Source organism: Schizosaccharomyces cryophilus (assembly GCF_000004155.1).
Source record: "Schizosaccharomyces cryophilus OY26 unplaced genomic scaffold supercont4.5, whole genome shotgun sequence".
In the NCBI taxonomy this organism is placed as follows: Eukaryota; Fungi; Ascomycota; class Schizosaccharomycetes; order Schizosaccharomycetales; family Schizosaccharomycetaceae; genus Schizosaccharomyces; species Schizosaccharomyces cryophilus.
In genome coordinates, this window is record NW_013185628.1 from 733,849 (window position 1) to 752,280 (window position 18,432).

The window sequence follows — 18,432 nt, forward strand, 5'->3', positions numbered from 1 at the left end:
ATATGCTTTAGATTAAAAAGTAAGCATATTATAATGCTTTTTAAGGATATATTTAAGAATGAGGAATGTGTTCTCCGCTCATAGAAAAAATAAATAGAATAAGTTATTTATTCACGTTATTGAGCATTGTAATCTAGTATTTCTCATAATTAGAGGAAGAAGGTGCTTTATTATGCAAAATTGGAAATATTTATCTTTATATGCTATTCGTAGAATACGAAGTTGCATTCTCTATAGAACATAAACTGAGTCCTTCCAAGGAAACTCGAACTGTCATTTAGTTAGAAGTTTTAATTCAATAATTCAGGAGCTTTTACCTCTGGCCTACCTTTTAAAGGAGGAAAATCTGATCAATATCGTTTTTGGCAGCTACATCTTTTGTTTATTTACTAAATAGGGAGCCTTGTTACATTATCGTATTTTCTTTCCGGATCATTCTCGGGTTCCTAAACGTAAGTAGGAATTGATGTCGTAAGCATCATGGAAAGGGTTGGAATCAGAAATAACTTTTAAGGTAGACGAGAAGAAGAAGTGAGGTTTATACATGGAAAATTACATAAGTTAATAAATTAGTTCAAAAAACAATAGTTAATAAATTTTAGATGTATAAACTGATATATTTGGTTTTATATATAAGAAGTGCTCGTATGAAGTATAAGACGAACCATCTACCATGAACGATAAGAACCCAGAAGTGGAACGTCTTCAGGGCACAAAACCCTCAGAAGAGTAAGTGTATTATTATTTTTGAGGAAATTCAATTGCGATTGTTATTAACTGTAAATTAGTGACCAAAAAGCAGAAGATACTGCGACTGCAATCCTTCGCAAAAAGAAAAAACCCAATTCCTTAGTGGTGGATGATGCCACTAACGATGACAATTCAGTGATTACACTTTCTCCTAATACTATGGAAACTTTGCAGCTTTTCAGAGGAGATACCGTTGTCGTTAAAGGAAAGAGACGGAAAGACACCGTTTTGATTGTTCTAACTGACGATGATATGGAAGACGGTGTTGCCCGCCTTAACCGTGTTGTACGTAGTAATTTGCGTATTCGTTTGGGAGATGTTGTAACAGTTAATCCCTGCCCGGATATCAAGTATGCTGAACGCATTTCCGTATTGCCCTTGGCCGACACTGTCGAAGGTCTTACCGGTTCACTTTTCGACGTATACTTAAAACCTTATTTCGTTGAAGCTTATCGTCCTATCCGAAAAGGCGACTTGTTTGTTGTCCGGGGCAGCATGCGCCAAGTTGAATTCAAGGTTGTAGATGTCGCTCCAGACGAGTTTGGCATTGTCAGTCAAGATACCATTATTCACTGGGAGGGTGAACCCATCAATCGTGAAGATGAAGAGAGTAGTTTGGCAGAGGTTGGTTATGATGATATTGGTGGATGCCGCCGTCAAATGGCTCAAATCCGTGAGCTCGTTGAACTTCCCCTTCGTCATCCTCAATTATTCAAAAGTATAGGTATTAAGCCACCTCGCGGAATTCTTATGTATGGACCTCCTGGTACTGGTAAAACTTTAATGGCCCGTGCTGTTGCTAATGAAACCGGTGCCTTCTTCTTTTTAATTAATGGTCCTGAAATCATGTCCAAAATGGCTGGTGAATCCGAGTCCAATTTACGAAAGGCTTTTGAAGAAGCAGAGAAGAATTCGCCTGCCATTATTTTCATTGACGAAATAGATTCTATCGCTCCCAAGCGTGAAAAAACCAACGGAGAAGTAGAGCGCCGTGTCGTGTCTCAATTGCTTACTCTTATGGATGGTATGAAAGCTCGTAGCAATGTCGTTGTTATGGCTGCTACCAATCGTCCCAATTCTATCGACCCTGCTTTGCGACGTTTCGGTCGTTTCGATCGTGAAGTAGACGTTGGTATTCCTGATCCCACTGGTCGTTTAGAAGTTCTCCGTATCCATACAAAGAACATGAAGCTGGCAGATGACGTTGACCTTGAACAAATTGCTGCCGAGACACATGGTTACGTTGGTTCAGATTTGGCTTCTTTGTGTTCGGAGGCCGCTATGCAACAGATCCGCGAAAAGATGGACTTGATTGACTTAGATGAGGATGAAATAGATGCCGAGGTTTTGAATTCTCTTGGTGTTACTATGGAAAACTTCAGATTTGCCCTTGGATCTGGCAACCCATCTGCTTTGCGCGAGACTGTTGTGGAAGTTCCAAATGTTCGCTGGGAGGACATTGGCGGTTTGGAAGAAGTCAAACGCGAATTGCGTGAAACTGTACAAATGCCCGTCATGTATGCCGAAAAGTTCTTACGCTTCGGTGTTACCCCAAGTAAGGGTGTCCTTTTCTTTGGACCTCCTGGTACTGGTAAAACTTTATTGGCGAAGGCTATTGCCAATGAGTGCTCTGCCAACTTCATTTCAGTTAAGGGACCTGAACTTCTTAGTATGTGGTTCGGTGAATCCGAATCCAATGTTCGTGACATTTTTGATAAAGCACGTGCAGCTGCTCCCTGTGTAGTCTTTCTGGATGAATTAGACTCTATTGCTAAGTCTCGTGGTGCTACTGCTGGTGACTCTGGTGGTGGTGACCGTGTGGTGAACCAATTGCTTACTGAAATGGATGGTGTTAATAGCAAAAAGAATGTTTTTGTCATTGGTGCCACAAACAGACCGGACCAGATTGATCCTGCTCTTATGCGTCCTGGTCGTTTGGATCAATTGATTTATGTTCCTCTTCCTGACGAGGAAGCTCGTTCCGGTATTCTTAAGACCCAATTCCGTCATACTCCTATGGCAGAAGATGTGGATCTGGGAGCTGTTGCAAAGGCTACTCATGGATTTTCTGGTGCTGATTTGGAGTTTGTCGTTCAGCGGACTGTCAAGTTGGCCATCAAGGAAAGCATTGAGGAAGATATTAAGAAAGAAAATGAAGCAAAAGCTGCTGGAGCAGATGACGTTGTTATGGAAGAAGATGCTACTGCTTCTCAAGTACAAAGACGCCATGTTGAAGAAGCTATGAAGATGGCTCGTCGTTCAGTCAGTGACGGTGAAGTTCGCCGATATGAAGCTTATGCTCATCAACTCCTTACCTCTCGTGGCTTAACGGGATTCCAATTTGATTCTTCCAACAATAATGCTAATGGACCCAGCTTTGGAAACGATGGCGCTGATGATTTGTACGCATAGAAAAACTGATTGTATGAATATATATCCTGATGACCTTTGATTTCGTTTTGACTATGAGGATGATATTTGAGAAGGTGTAATGATTTACTGTCTACTAAGAGAGCGCTAGATTTTTGTGATGTAGTGTAAAGAAAGAAAAATTAAATATTATTTGTTTCACGATGAGTAAGAACGGAAAAGCAGTATATAGACAGTATGATAGATATTTCCGAGTTAGAAAGTAAATCAAACACAAACAAAACAGTCGATAATAACGAAACTCCTTTTAAGGAGCTAGGCAGCGTAAAGAACAGTCTTACGGACATCGGGTTCCGTCAGAAAACCGTTGCCGAGCTATGAAACTTAACAAAGATAGGAAAAAACAACAGAGCTTGAAACAAAGGATAAATATTCAATTAATAATGGTGATAATGTACAAGGATGATATTCGAGAACCTCAAAGTAATCTAATTGATAAAAAAACTTCCATACGAGGCTCAACAAGAAATCTACAAAAGTAAAGTAAAAAAAAATGCAATACAGATGTAAACAGAAAAATATTAGATAAGAAATAAAAGAAATCAACTAAGGGGATTCTCTATGTAAAGTATGTCTAGTACTGCTTACCCCCAATAAGCGACGGCTTATAAGCAGTAAGTATGATCAAGTCTATCAATAGACACAACTAAGAAAGACGCTCCACACAGGTTAAACAACGTGGTCTTGATATCCTTAAAATCTTCGCTACCTGTCGTGTGCTTTTTCTTGGAATGTTACTTGTTTGGAAGTAACTACATAAACGGTGGTAGAACGAATTAACAACCCAAATTAAACGAGATACGCCTAAAAGTCGAGAGCATAGGCTTTATATACCAAAAGAAACTGAAAACGACGGGATTTGAATTGAATCTGCTACAATTTAGCACTAGGAAAGAGTTTGGGTAGTTCAAAGTGAAAAACGAAGCGATTTGCCACTCATAAAATCTGTTTGTAGATCGTTTGCTGCACTTTGCAATTTCAAGACCTATTTTTCATTGGAAACGTGTTTTATTATCGCGCAAATTATAAAGGTTGCGTTTGTTGAGCAGGGGTTTTCTAAAAACAGGCAATATATCCAAAAATAATTAATCGTTTGGAGCAGTATAACCATTGTTGTATGCGTTCAGTCTGACGTGCATAACTTAATACAGTCATACCATACCGTATTGCTGGGCTTGGTCGCGTTTTTTATATCTCTACTCCTTTGTGTAGATTAATTATTTGTCGTTTGCTTGTCGGTTGTATGGGTTGCGTTGAATCTAGGCTAACGTAAAGGATTTGTATTTTCTCATTATTGTCTAGTCTTTTTTAATCATTATTTATTTGCGGTTGGTGCTGATTGTTGTTTGTTTTCTAATTTTCTTTCCTTGTTGACCTTCAATAAACATCGTTCTCTTTTTGGGTTAAAACCCGACGCTCCTTTAAAGATTGTGATTTAGTTCATTCATTGAATGACTCTGTCTCTTTGGGTGTTTTGACGCCAATTTATCATCTAATTCTGTATCTTCATCATACTTAGATTTGTTTGTTTAGGAAGCGTTTCTCCTCCTTCCTTCATACATAAACTCCTTCTTTACCTATTTCTTCACTTTTATCTACACCATAAGTCACTTCTTTTTTATTCTTCCCCTTTTTTGTTGTCTTCTTACCATCTCTCCATTTCTCGATATCTCGCATTCCGACCTATCCCTACTAATCTTTAAAATCTTCATTCAATCTCTGCAGCCTTTTAGTGTCGTTTTAGCGGCCTTTTTTTTCGAAGATTTAATTTCTTGGACATATAATACTCGTACGTGTTTTCCTTTTCTTTTCCCTTATTTACCCCCTTTTACTTTTAATACAAAAAAAAAGGAGTATTTCTTATAAATCTATAATTAATCCTAATTGGTTACTGATCTCTAATTCCCTTTTAATTATACCTCTCTACAATTAGCGATGAACCAGGCTACTAATACAGCTCCTTCTAATTCTCGTCATCAACATTCTTCTTCCAGTGTTAATGCTGGAACAGCAAATGTTATGATTTCTACTCCTACAGGAGTTTCAAATTGTCAGACAAAGGAAACAGTACCTTTAACAAACAATTCTAATAATCAATCAAAATTGTTGACAGATCAATCAAAGAGCTCTAATTTTATGAGTACCACTCAGAAAACCAAGAAGGATGCCAATGGATCTACCCAAAAGGTTAAGCAGTATGTTTGCACTATTTGCACCCGCGCTTTTGCGCGTTTGGAACACTTGAAGAGGCATATTCGCTCTCATACCAATGAAAAGCCTTTTGTCTGTCAAGATATTGATGGTTTGCCGATTGGTTGCGGTCGTTTGTTTTCCAGACGTGATTTGCTTCTTCGTCATCAACAGAAAATTCATAAAAATCCTCAACCAAGAAGACGAAGACGTTCGACAAACTCTATCCCCAATATGACTGTCGCGGACGCCCAGTCTTTTATTGCAAATATGAATGCTCCTAACAAACGCCCGCTACCTCAACCATCCACAAATGCCGATTCCCTTAGATTCTCCAATCTTCAATCTTCGAATCAACAACCCTCGGTTTCTTCTCCTTCTGCATCTTCCCTCTATTCTAATGCCGGTTGGCTTGAATCTCAAAAGCAACGTTTAGTATCTGCAGTTAATGTTGGTGATGCTGTAGCCTCTAGTTTACCCTCTACTTCATTTCCTTCTTCCGCAGGTTATCCTATACCAAATCCCTCTGTTGGTTTGCAAGACAATTCTTTGTTTTTCCGTCGCGCAACAATCGCCCATGAACTATTTCCTCCTGTTCAATATCAACCAATGTCAGGTTTGTACGATCAGAAAAGTCCTGACTGTAATTATTCATCTTTTGATGATGACCCTTCTTTATTATCATATCCTTCATTTTCCAAAAATGCAGGTTCAAGTACTTACTGGAACAAATTGACTGTTCCTGAAACTATTCCTGAGGGTCACGAAGTTGATAAATCTGATTGGGGTCATTTTTCTGATCCTTTGTCTGTTCCAGTGTCTCAGGGTATGAATTCAAATGACATTCTTGCATTCTTTCAGCCATCTCCTCATCCATCACCCAAAGAAGCCAGCAATGCAAATACCCCAAGTAACTACCGTTTAGAAACATCTAATAATTCTAATACGAGTTCAGTTGATTATGTTCGACCAGATCATGTTGAGAACGCTGCCCCTAATACTATGTCTCCAATGGGGAATATTTTTTCTCCTAGTTATTATAGTCCTGACTCGATGATGCAACCTTCTATGGCGGCTAGTCCCACAACTTTGCCACCAACCATGCGAATGTCGTCGTTTGGGAGTGTGGATGCGAACTTGGCTTCAGATGTTTATGACACAGATGCATTTCCTCCAAGTGGGTATGTAGGCATGGATGGAGTTAAAGGCTTTGAAAACCCCGAAAGGATTGCATCGACTCCAAGTGCAGCTGCAACTAATTATCTTGGTCCGGTTAGTGAGGAATATACTGATATTATCAACGGTGGGTTAGCACAGGAGATGCTGTACGCGGATAATAATGATTATCGACAAGACAGGTTTAATCCTGCTATGTTAGGCAATTTGGAATCTTACGGTGCTCGTCCTCCTTTTCACCGTAACAGTACTTCTACTTCTAAGTGGTCATCTGATTTGGATTATATCTCCTCTAGCATACCGAACTTTAGTACTGGTTTAGAACAACCTTCAGAGCATGCTACCTTTTATTGATACATTTTATTTCTTATATTCCATTTCTTAAAATTCGTTGATGTTTAATTTTTTTTTTTAAAAAAAAAAGGAAAGACGTGTTTCGGTTCATATTTTTTGACAACAAATTACTTTGGTGAGAGTTACATTCATAAAAAATTAATCTCAATCTAGTGTTTGTACAATCAGCAGTTCATGTGTATAGAAAGTATCGTTAGAATTCAGGATCTGAAACATGTAATGTGATTTTGAGATGTCCATCGAGTTGCTGAAAATCAATTTGTATTTCAAGTACAGACATGCGGAATTCAAAAGTTAGATTATATTCAAAATGCACAGAAAACTAGAATTCATTTAGACATAAGTAAACAACGAGAAAGATTTATGAGGATCTAATATTACAGAACGTAAACTTGCTTATGAAAATTAACAAACATATGGTAGAAGAGGGAGCGGGGCGTAATGAAGACATTAAATAAAACAAACCAAAATGAGCAATAAAGAAAGAAAAAGAATGATACAGCAACGTGGATATTGCTTTGCTTTGCGAGTCACTTTTCTCAAGCGATTTCTAGCCAAGTTTAGCCGTTTGTCTACCCGATCTACATCGTCATCCATATGGTCTATTAACTGATTATGTTCTTCGAGTTCATCGTTCATTAAGTAGCCCAATTGCTTTTGCTTTCGAACACTAGCCTCGATTCCACCTAATGACTCTTCTTGCTCGTTGAGCATCTGCTGGTGCATCTGCGTCAGTAAGTTGACATCAATGGGATTGGGATCATTTCCTTCGAATTGGTAGATGGATTCCATTTCAATATCTGATTTGTTGGACGTTGCATCTGAAGTCAATGGAGCAGCGGCAGCCTGCTTGGATGAGTAGGAAGATTGAAAACTTGGTCCTTGGGAAGCAGCATTTCGCTTTCTCAGCAGTGTTTCCTCGGCAGACTCAACTCGTCGCTGCATACGAATTAAATATGCTTCAGATTCTCGAAGCCTGTATTCAGGAATTTGAGCATTCTGTTCTAACCTTGTTTGTTCTTGACTTAGACTTTGTAATTGTCTACGAATATCTTGTAAAGAGGAATCGATCTCTGCATCTGGTGAGTTTCCAAACTCGATCAATTTCTCATAATCGTTGATTTTCTTCGTCGTTGAATCCACTAACAACAGTAACTTTGACATGATCGTTGGTGTTTTGATTACTCTTATTGCAGATTGAGTCACTCTACGAAGAAGCTACTACGACCATGAACGACAGCTGTGCGGTGCTACTATTTACGGTTGTAGGACTTGACGAATGAAAATCTCGATTACCGCACTCGAACGGCGTAGTGTTATTTTTACAAAGAGAAAACTTAGGAGAGATTGACAAAGTTGTAGTAGAAGAACTATAAAAAAACGAAATGTGCGAATCCTCTAACTAAAAAAAGGTATAAAGCAAAACATACAAATGGTGGATTGAAAGAAATTTCCAAAACTCGATTTCTCGAAGTGAAAAGTAAAATTAAAAAAGGGCCTAACCAGGATTCGAACCAGGGATCACCTCTAAACTCATAAACTCAGAAGTGGGTCTTACCCGAAAGAGGTATGTTAACCACTACACTATTAGGCCGTTGTTGTCATCTTATGATTTAAGAAAAATATATATAAAAATCTTAAGGTAGAATAGTTAGCTTTTGAGTGTTGAAAGGTTCATTTTTTTATCCAGTTTTAATTCGGATTTCTACTTTTTTTTTTATTTTTCCTAAAATTAGAAGGATTCAATCGTAACTTATGTATTTGGTGCTAAAAAATTACTGTACATAAGGGTCGCAAACTTATTTGGAAGTCGCCAGCAACAACGACGAAGTATGTTTATCGTCACAGAAATCCATAACTAGCAAATCCATATCTAGCGAAATAGGTGACTAAAGAGGGTTTCCGGAATTTCTCTGTTAAGTCTCTGGTCTGGTATGTCTGGAATGTGAATTCATTATTGACGTATCGATTGTCAAGCGAAGCGCCTCCTCTGTGATGGATTGGAAAGTGATACTGCTTCGATGTAAGCAAAATTGCAAATCGCCCTTAGTTTGAAAGGAGATTTGAAGGGACAATTTGAAATACCAACATTCTAGTTACATATGTCTAAATTATTACCTTACTAACAGTTCTCCTGATGGTGTAGTTGGTTATCACACCCGGCTGTAATGTCTACGATACCGGTTGGTCGCTAGTTCAAATCTGGCTCAGGAGATTTTTTTTTCATTTGAATCCAAAAAATAGGGTTCTTCGCGTATTGTTTTGCAATGCTAATTGGATTCTTACATGATTTTCTTTTAAGTGCGAGTCTGATGTTGTCAAAAAAAAAACTAGGTAACAGTTACCTAACCTGAATCACCACTGCGTAAGGCTTGGATTGCAGTTTCCAAGACCAACAATCAAGACAAGCAACGGGTTTTTACATTGAACCGATTGCCAGTTGAGCAAGGATTACTAAATTCAGTGCTGTAAGCGTGTCTTTCTTTTTCTGAAAAAAAAAAAACTCTTCATTTGAGCATCGTAGTCACGGAGTTTATAAAAAATGGACAAGCCTAAAATCTTTAGCGCCTTGAACTTGGGAGTGGGTGCTTTTCTTGGGCTTTCGGGTCTTATCAAGGTTTTCTCTTTCAGCTTGGCGAATGTTCTTTTAGGTTTATTCATCATCGCCTTTGGCCTCGGTACCATCGCATTAGAACGTGAAGTTCCCTCTGTAGCAGTCAAATATGCCTCCTTTATGTTCTCCTTCTTGGGTAGAGGCTTTTTCTATCTATTTATGGGTTCTTTGCTTTGGTCCTATAATGGATTCACATCTTTCCTTGGCTTTTTAGTTCTTCTTGTTGGTGCTGGCTTCTGTGCTGCTAACTACGTTGCCGGACTACAAGATTATGCTCCTCGAAGCATGCGCGATACAGACTGGGATGATACGGTAGATGAGGTTTAAGCACCTAACGGCGATCTTCTTTTCATGTTTAGCTTCCAGCTGTAAGTATGTTGTATGTTTTTCATCTCGTCTTTTTTTCCTAATAGTGCCATTCTTTTTATTTTATTTTATTTGTTTTCTCGCATTTCATGGTAGTAATTTCTCTCTACCTTGTTAAAAATGTTTACTAGTAAGCGAATAAAATCCGCTTCATATAATTTAAGACTTACCTACGGCCATTACTTGAATGGAGCGTTTCCATTTTCATTGTATGGGCTAAAAACTGTAGAAGAAACATTGAGATGAGTAGAGGCTAACTTGATCCTGAAAAGGTTCCTTGTAGATATGAAGCAGAATCCCTTCTAGCCGTCCAAATCCCTAAGATCACAAAATATCTGCGAATTTTTGAATTATGGAAAGGTTCCCTCTAAAACCATGGAATTCGTTTGACATCTTGTTGAATACATGCAGGCAGGTGATTGCTAGAAATTGAATCTTGATAGAACAGTTTGTACGCATGAGAATTTCGTTCAAAATAAGGAATACTTTTCTGGTCAAGCTAATAAGCTCATTCCTTGTAAACAGCTTCGTTTGTCAATACAAATGTGTGAACATCATATTACTCTCGTAAATAAACACTAATCAACTTATTAAGCAACTGCAGTTTCCATTCCTTACAACAATATAATACAAATACTGAGATAATATTTCCGACAGCCGTGACGGGTTGAAAATTTCCTCAGGTCAAAGGACATTGTTACCTAAGATGGTGAAAGGCGACAAACTGGACAAAGTCGAAATTACTATATATATTGCCGGGAAGCACTACTTCTTCCTACAACCAAACACTGTAGCTTACAATTACCAGCTTGGTTAGTGAACTGTTGGGTATATCAAGGAGGAAAAAAATGACATGTCAAGCTCAACAATATGAACATGTGTCATGATTTGCTTTATTTCTTCACTTTCTGAGGTGTATCTTTCAGTTCACAAAGCTTGTTGGAAGGGTAAATGCGTGGTGAGTGGGTTCCGTTTGAATACGGATGTATAAGTAAATAATCAACATAAATTAAATTTCCTTCTACCTATTGTTTAGTCAAATTAGTAAAGATAAAGAATTCATGAGAGAAAATCGTAAATATTATGACAAAATGTAGACTTAACTGCTGCTTTCGTTTCTTAGTCAGTAGGATCTGGCGCTTCCATTGTCCATATGACAGGATCTTGTGTGAGCACAGTAATTTGAGGTTTGCAGATGATATTGCAGGAACTTATTAGTCCACCAAAACTACAGACCTGATTTTCGAGATTCCATTTCAAACCATCGGTTCTTAAAACAAAAGCGTCACGACCTACAGGAAGAATGCCACAATGCTTATTTACAATGGTGCCACAGTTTATAGAACTTTCTCCTGAAGGTAGTAGCCAAGTCACGTTTGCTTCGGACAGTATGTAAAGCTGAGTTTCCTTATGCTTTGCATACGACCAATAAAGATGATTTAGGTTCCCCAAAGCATGGTCAACTCGTCCATCCATGCCACACAAAGTGAAAATGACAGATATTCCATTTTCTTGAATCACCTTCTGAGCCTTCATAAAATCTGTAGAGTATTGGTCAGGATCGTGGAGTATTTGAACACCCATTCGCTTGTAGTGCTCGCGTGTCTCATTCGTCAAAGAATCAAAATCTCCCACAAGAATGTCAGGCTTCAATGTAGGATCGTAGTTTTTTAAACGATTCGATCCGCCATCCGCGCATATCCGAAGGCTTGCATTATCCCAAAGATGATGGAAACGATTATCAGAAATACTAATTGAGCGGTTCAAAATTAAAATGGCATATTTATAGTTGTAATCACGTTCATTGAGTCTTTCAGACCAGGTAGCACATGGGTCAAAATGCTGAGACTCTGTTAATTCGTTGGGAGGAGGATTCACGCTCGTGCTGACTGCTGATGCATCATGATTTTTGCTTTTCTTATACTTGCCAATTGGATGAGGAAGATTTCTGTGTATCCGCTGAAATGTTTCGTAATATTGAGGATGTTCTGGACTTAAAATGCCATGTCGCATTAAGAAATCAAGAATCACAAGAGCACAATTTGGCTTGAAATTCCCCGCGGCTAATTCTTGGATAACTTGATCCAAGGTCCAAAGATGAAACTCTGCAACCTCTCCATCATTTGGCCGCAACTTTGTATTCTCGTCGATCGGAACATCGAATACGTATTGTAACTCCGGCTGGTACCATTTCTTCTGGGAAAACTTGATATAGGAGACAATACCACGGGAACGTAAACTAGAATGCGAGACACTCAAGTTTGCTTCTTCCAGACATTCTTTTACCATAGTCCCCACAATTGAGTCACCATGGCTGATTCCTCCTGCAACGCTGTTATCGAGATAGCCAGGCCAAGTTTGCTTGGTGGACGAACGCGTGGGAACCCATAGACACATAGGAGTTGTTGGTGTAGGAGGAACATAAATGTTACAATGGACTCCATAGCTAACAAAACCAAAAAGCCAGTATCCACCTCGTTCCACGGCAAAAGCAACTTCACCATTGGGACCAAAGACGCTATATAATTCATTTCGCCATTGATCAGCCACGCCAAAAAGATTCGATTGTTTCCAAACTTTGAGAATCTTTTCTAAAATGGAAGATCGCTTCTCAAAATCTGTTGCGTTCAGTTGTATCGATTTCCCGGGCTTATATATCCAATCGTAAACGAAGCTATCGAATTTTACTAACTCTTGAATAACCTCTGGGATAATGTAGCCGATGACAGCATCATTCAGGTAAAATGGAATTGTTCCGGAGATGAAATTGTTATGGAAAGAGTCACAGCGGTCCAGTAGCTTTACCAGATCGAGCTGTTCGATTGTCGAAATTGAAGTCATTCTACTTATTTGTGAAAGGAATCTTCTATGAAAAGTAAACCTAATTCCCTTCCCCGAAGTATGCCAGGTATGCTAGCAAATGTAAATAACCCTGAATGCCAAATGCAGAATAGCACAATCTAAAAATCCAAAAATTTACCAAATAAAGAAAAAAAAAATATCAGGAGATAGAGGTAAATTCCTTCTGTAAGTGAGTGAAGGTATCGTAGAGAGTATGGAGTGTATAGTTGAATTATCCCTTGTAGCAAGGATAGCTTAAATCAACCTTAAACTTTAGCCCTAGCAGTTGCGAAGGAAAAGTAAATAAAGAATCAAACAAATTTCAACAATAATTCAATAGAATTAAATAAAATGAACTTACTTTAGAAGTCAATTCCATTCAATTAAAGTAAGTAAATAAATAAAAGGGCTGACACTAATTGCTTCAAGCATAAAGCAAAAGACTTGCGAAATGAAATTATCATAAAGAAATTGACCGCAGGGTGTCCTCTCATAAGTTAAAGAAAGTAAATATACAGCATTTCTTCATTTGGATGGTTTTCTTTGCATTGTTAGCTTCAAAACTCTCACAGAGTTATAAAAACTAGAAAAGATCATGACGAAAAGTCATTTATCATGGAAACTTGAGAGTAAGTTTCCTGTTTTTCAATGCATAAACAGAATGAATATTTGCATTGATTTCAAGCAAACTGGTTTCTTTCTTCAAATGCTGTTAATTTTGGATACATCGCAGAAAAAAAAAAATACGTAAAAGAACTTCTTACAAAGATGAACAACTAAGGAATTTTTTTATTTAAATTTTTTCTCTATTAAAACATTACTTTATGATAAAAAAAAGAAAAAAAAAAACACATGAAGATCAGGAAAATATTGGAGCGAGTTCCTTTTAACATCAAAGTAGCAAGCTACTCTTTGTTCCCTCTGTAAAGGAACAAGAGAGTGTGATCTAATGAAAGCTACCTGAAACGATCTTCTGCAAAACGGAACCACAACAAAGAATTAATAGAGAAAACAGTTGTTCGAAGACAGTGATAGAATTGATTTGGTTCACTGATTTCTATAGCAAGTTTTAATAATTTTTGGATATCACATTTTACAAGGAAAACTCAACTTACATAAAGAGACATCATGACTTCTCAAGAGAAACAGGCTGGAAATGGAACTAATGAACTTGACGATGAATTTGTGGACAACAGTGTTCCCGTTTCTTTGGGTGAAAAGAAGACTTTGAATGAATACGTACATATGGATGCCGAGGACCCCTCTTTAACCAAATGGAAAGAGTCTCTTGGTATTTCTAACAAGGGATACTCTCCTCCTAATGACCCTAGAACAGTGGTGATTGAACAACTCAGCTTGCTTGTCAATGGTCGTGATCCCATCCATGTCGATATGCAAGATGAAGGCAGTGTGGAACAAATTCAAAAGAAGGGTTTCGTCATTAAGGAGGATAGTGAATATAGAATTGCTGTCCGCTTCCGTGTCCAACATGAACTCATTTCCGGCTTACGCTATGTCCAAGTTGTTCGTCGAGTAGGAATGACAGTTGACAAGTCGTCTACTATGATTGGCTCTTATAGCCCTAATGAAACTCCATATGAATTTACTAGTAAGTATTTTGTTTTTGTTGATTGTTCTCGGAATGAATGTATTGCTAATTAGAGTGTCTAGCGGAACCCGAAGAAGCTCCTAGCGGATTCCTTGCCCGTGGTCATTACGAAGCTATTGGTAAATTTATCGATGATGACCAAGTTGTCCATCATGTAGTTCAATGGGTATGTTTCTTATATTCTTGATAATTTGCCTACTAACTGTGGTGTAGTCATTTGATGTCACAAAAAATTGGAAGTAAGTCGAATCTGCGTGACTGACAGGCATTATTCTGCTGAAACAACAGGACCCAAACTTATTATCCCAACTTTGTCTAATTTTGCCTTCTTTTTTCTATTGTTGCTCTATCACTGTTTGATTCTTGATCACTTGCTTGCTTTGACAGATGCTACGCTTTTACTTTTGCTAAAAATGCTTACGAAAACAACTAGCACTTCCTATTCATAGTATATCGTGCTTTGATGAATTATATTCCAATTTATTCCAAGATTTCTTTGAAGTTTGTTTTTGTTCAGAGCCTTTACTACCAAAACCCTATCATTCAAGTTGCTAGCTTTCCACGTCATCTTGTGCTGATTATCATACCCTCTTCTGAAAGCTGTAAGAATTAATCAAACGGTATAAACCGGCTTGTATTACTTTCTTTTTCATTCATCCTTTTTCAGTTCTAGCTTAAGCTCATATTATAATACAAAGTCGGAATTCCCTAAGTAATAAAGGGCTTTAAACTAGAGAAATCAGTAATATTTGTTACTTCACCGAAAAGTAACAATATCACGGCCTCTCCCTTACTACCGTCTTTTGGTATCCTCCTATATCCTACAAAGTAGGTTAATTCTTGTTGCTAGTCCGAGATATCTATCTTGCAGTATTTTTTTGAGAAAATAATAAACTAAACTTTATTTTTTTTAAATCTCCTTTCAATTTTCTTTTAGGGATCTCTACTTTCACATTTTTAACATGAGGAATTCTGTCATTATCGGTTCTCTTCTCGCAACTGCCGCCGTTGGTAAGTAGGAATGCTTGGTCCCGCAATCGTTTGAAGGAAGGAATAATAATTAGGCTTCTACGGCTGAACTTGAATGATCCGGGAGGAATCATTTCAAGTGTATTTTGCACGATGTCTATGGAGAAAGGGAGAAAGAATAGTACATTTTATGACTGGTGCTCTCTTTTGAAAGGATTTTAAAGAAATGAAACAAAAATAACTGATTTTGCGTGCATGGAAAGCTGATCGATCGAATGCGGGTTTCCGAGCTGGCTTCCTTTCTTGTGCATGAACATGTTTGCTAATATCTCTCAGGTTATGGCATTTATTTTGACTACAAGCGTCGCAACGACCCTACTTTCCGCAAAACATTGAGTATGTCCACAATATATAATAATGTCATCCGCTGTATATTCTTTCTGTTCGCTAACGAAACGGTTTTTAGAGCGTCATTACAAAAAGGTGCACGAAGCTAAGAAGCAAGAAGAACAGATTGCTGTCAAGAAATTTGATGAAGTTATCGAAGATGCTCTCGAGATCGTCAAGTCTACACCTACCCCTAGTAGCGCTGAAGAAAAAGAGCTCTTCTTTATGCAGCAAGTTGCCCGTGGTGAACAACTCTTCCAACAACGTATGAATTATTGCTTCTATGATCTTTTTTCTAACAATTATAGAACCCGACAATATCAAGGAATCTGCTGCTTGCTTTTATGCTGCTCTTAAAGTATACCCTCAACCAGTTGAATTGTTTTCCATTTACGAGCGTACCGTTCCTGAACCCATCATGAATCTTTTAAGAGCTATGCAAGCTAAGGAAAGCACCCCTACTGTGGAGTAAACTCTTAATTGTCAATAAAACTATATTCTCATTATATCAATAAAAGATAGGATGCATGTAAATAGTAGCCATGCCATTTATAATTTTATTTACAAAAGTCGCTGAAGAATTGGGGTTATCTCCAGCTTCATGTTCTTTAATTCTGTACTATACATCATAACTTTTGATACCGTTTCAGCATATGATTTATCACGAGGAAATCCTTTGTACTGGTTTTCAATGAAGAAAACCAAACTTTCAATCTGACGGTACAACCAGTTTCGATAAAGTGAATCTGGTTTCTTGACCTCAAACATTTGAGTATACAAACGCGTAATGTGAGCCAAATACCGAAAGGCAATAAAAGAGCTGGTGGTAACTAAGTTTGATATATCCTTTTCCCATTGTACATTATAATATTTCTGTTTGAGCTGTTCTTCACGAGAATCAAAGAACTGTTTCCGCGCATCATTTTCAAAACCAATGGATCGTAAATATCTAACTAACTGTTTTCCTTGCGTAACGCTAATCCCGGGGAATCCAATTTGATGTAAGAATAGCTCTTTCAGCCTTTCCGTCTTATACTCTAGTTTATCCAATAAAAAATCCGTTAGTAATTGTTGGATCCTTTCGCTTTGTAAGCGGTTTCTCAGTAAATTTAGTATGCGTATAGCATCCGAATACTGACGCAGAGAAATAAAATTATCTAATTGATTAAATTGTTCAAAAAGATTTAGCAAAACTTCTCTTCTTAGAGCATAAGACTGTAGAAGTAACGGAGAATCAATAGTTTTACAAAGCAACTGAAAAGACGTGTATGACGATAAGCTTGCCTGCTCACTTCTGACGAAATGTTCAAGCTCCATTCTTAACTGTGTATCACCTACACGTTTTTGAGCATGTTCGAGCAGCTGTTGAGACTGGTATTGTCTAGATTGACGGATAAAGAAGTCTCGTTCTTCAAGATTACTATTTCCCAGTACAAAAATGCTTCTATCACATAATACTGAAGCGTAGGATAAATTCGAGTCTTTCTCTAAGTTGGATATCGCATCATCATCCGCTTGTTCAGGAGTTTCAATTGGAAGAATTGTAAAATCAATAAGGTTCCATTGATAAAGCGTCTGTTCTTTGATTCTCTTTTCTTTATCCAAAGAATGCGAAGAGGTAACAAGGATGCAGTCATTAAATAAGTAAAGATTGACAATCAAACGAACTCTTTGATTTCTAGTATTAATGAGTGTCCAACGATCTTGTTTTGTAATTAGGCTTCTATTCGGACTCTTCCAAAAATTTCTGTTTACACCATCAATGGTATTTTCCAATCGGCGCATTGATCGTTTTAGATTATCGTCAGAAGTGTTTTGTGAAAGCTCGACTAAATTTAGTCCTTCGATGTTTTCCTCCAAGACACCTAATAGCGATTTGAACCGGTCCAAATCTTGGCTTAAATTGTTTACTTCACTGGAAATAAAGACGTACTCGTTGAGATTTTTATAAAAGTTCTTCTCCAAATTCTTTCGGACTCCCATGTGGATACGTAACAGTTTGTTATACAAGGAAACAAATTCCTCTTCTGTGGCATCATGCAATATATCGTTTAAATCTGATGGAGTAGACTGTTAATAATCGGAAGTTAGATGAAAACGTACAAGTCTGAGGGTCATAATCTTCATTATCGAAATATTTCGGATTTAGAAATACTTCATTTTTTGACATAATATGTTTTGTTTGTCGCTTTTGTCGATAAATATCATCTGTTTTAGAAGTGCCAACTCGAAGCCGAGTAGGAGACTAAAATGTGTAAGTACTTTGAATCGTCTTTCACAAACCTGGCGTACCAATCTTTCTTCAGAGGCTTCGTCGGCTGCTATATTTAAGTATTTGAGTTTCCTGGTCCATTAGTCTAAAGCAATGAAAACGTATCGACATACGAAAGCTCATCATTAGCAGTTAAATGTTCGTTTGACATTATAGCAAGGATACTTATGAATTATAACCGGAACTTCCTTAATTCACGAGAAAGAAGAACAAGTTCTCTCTATTTCGTGATTTCGTATTGCTGGACTTGAATGTTCGAATATCAAATCATAAAAGCCGTTTAAATTGCTTTTAGTAAATAAAAATGAATATATTTTGCTCTATTAATGGATTACCAGTAAATATTACAAGATCAACGATTAGTTCTGTTGTTGGTATCATTATATTAAAGGTATCTATTTAAGTAACAATGTACTTGCGCTACCTGTTCATGTCACTTGGTCTGTTTGTTTACATTGAAAAAGCATGAAATAT

General features: G+C 37.6%; 8 protein-coding genes and 2 non-coding genes across 10 annotated transcripts; 6 read left to right on the forward strand and 4 right to left on the reverse strand.

The window, feature by feature from the left end:
- The first annotated feature begins 661 nt into the window (after positions 1-661).
- On the forward strand, positions 662-3,439 carry SPOG_00559 (AAA family ATPase Cdc48). Its single transcript, XM_013168734.1, has 2 exons — positions 662-729; positions 789-3,439. The coding sequence occupies exons 1-2, from the start codon at positions 674-676 to the stop codon at positions 3,160-3,162; spliced, it is 2,430 nt and encodes an 809-aa protein (XP_013024188.1). The 5' UTR covers positions 662-673; the 3' UTR covers positions 3,163-3,439.
- A 413-nt stretch (positions 3,440-3,852) lies between these two features.
- Positions 3,853-7,114, forward strand: SPOG_00558 (transcription factor Rst2). The gene has a single exon (XM_013168733.1). The coding sequence runs from the start codon at positions 5,116-5,118 to the stop codon at positions 6,898-6,900; it is 1,785 nt and encodes a 594-aa protein (XP_013024187.1). The 5' UTR covers positions 3,853-5,115; the 3' UTR covers positions 6,901-7,114.
- SPOG_00557 (SNARE Fsv1) lies at positions 6,980-8,129 on the reverse strand. The gene has a single exon (XM_013168732.1). The coding sequence runs from the start codon at positions 8,062-8,064 to the stop codon at positions 7,351-7,353; it is 714 nt and encodes a 237-aa protein (XP_013024186.1). The 5' UTR covers positions 8,065-8,129; the 3' UTR covers positions 6,980-7,350.
- Positions 8,130-8,394: 265 nt separating this feature from the next.
- On the reverse strand, positions 8,395-8,494 carry SPOG_16312. Its single transcript has one exon. It is a non-coding gene; the product is annotated as a tRNA-Pro (tRNA).
- Positions 8,495-9,031: 537 nt separating this feature from the next.
- Positions 9,032-9,115, forward strand: SPOG_16313. Its single transcript has one exon. It is a non-coding gene; the product is annotated as a tRNA-Tyr (tRNA).
- A 129-nt stretch (positions 9,116-9,244) lies between these two features.
- SPOG_00556 (COPI-coated vesicle associated protein) lies at positions 9,245-10,012 on the forward strand. Its single transcript, XM_013168731.1, has one exon. The coding sequence runs from the start codon at positions 9,443-9,445 to the stop codon at positions 9,839-9,841; it is 399 nt and encodes a 132-aa protein (XP_013024185.1). The 5' UTR covers positions 9,245-9,442; the 3' UTR covers positions 9,842-10,012.
- Positions 10,013-10,721: 709 nt separating this feature from the next.
- On the reverse strand, positions 10,722-12,941 carry SPOG_00555 (thiamine diphosphokinase Tnr3). Its single transcript, XM_013168730.1, has one exon. It carries the CDS (start codon positions 12,719-12,721, stop codon positions 11,000-11,002), a length of 1,722 nt encoding a protein of 573 aa, XP_013024184.1. The 5' UTR covers positions 12,722-12,941; the 3' UTR covers positions 10,722-10,999.
- A 742-nt stretch (positions 12,942-13,683) lies between these two features.
- On the forward strand, positions 13,684-15,148 carry SPOG_00554 (rho GDP dissociation inhibitor Rdi1). The gene is made up of 3 exons (XM_013168729.1): positions 13,684-14,330; positions 14,393-14,496; positions 14,544-15,148. The coding sequence occupies exons 1-3, from the start codon at positions 13,850-13,852 to the stop codon at positions 14,571-14,573; spliced, it is 615 nt and encodes a 204-aa protein (XP_013024183.1). The 5' UTR covers positions 13,684-13,849; the 3' UTR covers positions 14,574-15,148.
- On the forward strand, positions 15,078-16,208 carry SPOG_00553 (TOM complex subunit Tom20). Its single transcript, XM_013168728.1, has 4 exons — positions 15,078-15,341; positions 15,636-15,695; positions 15,766-15,951; positions 15,995-16,208. Exons 1-4 carry the CDS (start codon positions 15,293-15,295, stop codon positions 16,156-16,158), a joined length of 459 nt encoding a protein of 152 aa, XP_013024182.1. The 5' UTR covers positions 15,078-15,292; the 3' UTR covers positions 16,159-16,208.
- SPOG_00552 (exocyst complex subunit Exo84) lies at positions 15,476-18,316 on the reverse strand. The gene is made up of 4 exons (XM_013168727.1): positions 18,072-18,316; positions 17,979-18,030; positions 17,790-17,931; positions 15,476-17,743 (listed from the first exon to the last, which is right to left on the reverse strand). The coding sequence occupies exons 1-4, from the start codon at positions 18,107-18,109 to the stop codon at positions 16,248-16,250; spliced, it is 1,728 nt and encodes a 575-aa protein (XP_013024181.1). The 5' UTR covers positions 18,110-18,316; the 3' UTR covers positions 15,476-16,247.
- Positions 18,317-18,432: the final 116 nt, after the last annotated feature.

Excerpts from the sequence above, each read along its gene's own strand:
- SPOG_00557 (XM_013168732.1), bottom strand. The coding sequence starts at position 8,064 with ATGTCAAAGTTACTGTTGTTAGTGGATTCAACGACGAAGAAAATCAAC.
- SPOG_00558 (XM_013168733.1), top strand. The coding sequence starts at position 5,116 with ATGAACCAGGCTACTAATACAGCTCCTTCTAATTCTCGTCATCAACAT.
- SPOG_00553 (XM_013168728.1), top strand. The coding sequence starts at position 15,293 with ATGAGGAATTCTGTCATTATCGGTTCTCTTCTCGCAACTGCCGCCGTT. Across the intron at positions 15,342-15,635 it reads TCTCGCAACTGCCGCCGTTG|GTTATGGCATTTATTTTGAC; the intron begins GTAAGTAGGAAT and ends AATATCTCTCAG. Across the intron at positions 15,952-15,994 it reads TGAACAACTCTTCCAACAAC|AACCCGACAATATCAAGGAA; the intron begins GTATGAATTATT and ends TAACAATTATAG.
- SPOG_00552 (XM_013168727.1), bottom strand. The coding sequence starts at position 18,109 with ATGTCAAACGAACATTTAACTGCTAATGATGAGCTTTC. Across the intron at positions 17,932-17,978 it reads AAGCCTCTGAAGAAAGATTG|TCTCCTACTCGGCTTCGAGT; the intron begins GTACGCCAGGTT and ends TACACATTTTAG. Across the intron at positions 17,744-17,789 it reads AGATTATGACCCTCAGACTT|ATTTAAACGATATATTGCAT; the intron begins GTACGTTTTCAT and ends CTACTCCATCAG.
- SPOG_00555 (XM_013168730.1), bottom strand. The coding sequence starts at position 12,721 with ATGACTTCAATTTCGACAATCGAACAGCTCGATCTGGTAAAGCTACTG.
- SPOG_00556 (XM_013168731.1), top strand. The coding sequence starts at position 9,443 with ATGGACAAGCCTAAAATCTTTAGCGCCTTGAACTTGGGAGTGGGTGCT.
- SPOG_00554 (XM_013168729.1), top strand. The coding sequence starts at position 13,850 with ATGACTTCTCAAGAGAAACAGGCTGGAAATGGAACTAATGAACTTGAC. Across the intron at positions 14,331-14,392 it reads AACTCCATATGAATTTACTA|CGGAACCCGAAGAAGCTCCT; the intron begins GTAAGTATTTTG and ends TAGAGTGTCTAG. Across the intron at positions 14,497-14,543 it reads TCCATCATGTAGTTCAATGG|TCATTTGATGTCACAAAAAA; the intron begins GTATGTTTCTTA and ends ACTGTGGTGTAG.
- SPOG_00559 (XM_013168734.1), top strand. The coding sequence starts at position 674 with ATGAACGATAAGAACCCAGAAGTGGAACGTCTTCAGGGCACAAAACCC. Across the intron at positions 730-788 it reads GGCACAAAACCCTCAGAAGA|TGACCAAAAAGCAGAAGATA; the intron begins GTAAGTGTATTA and ends ACTGTAAATTAG.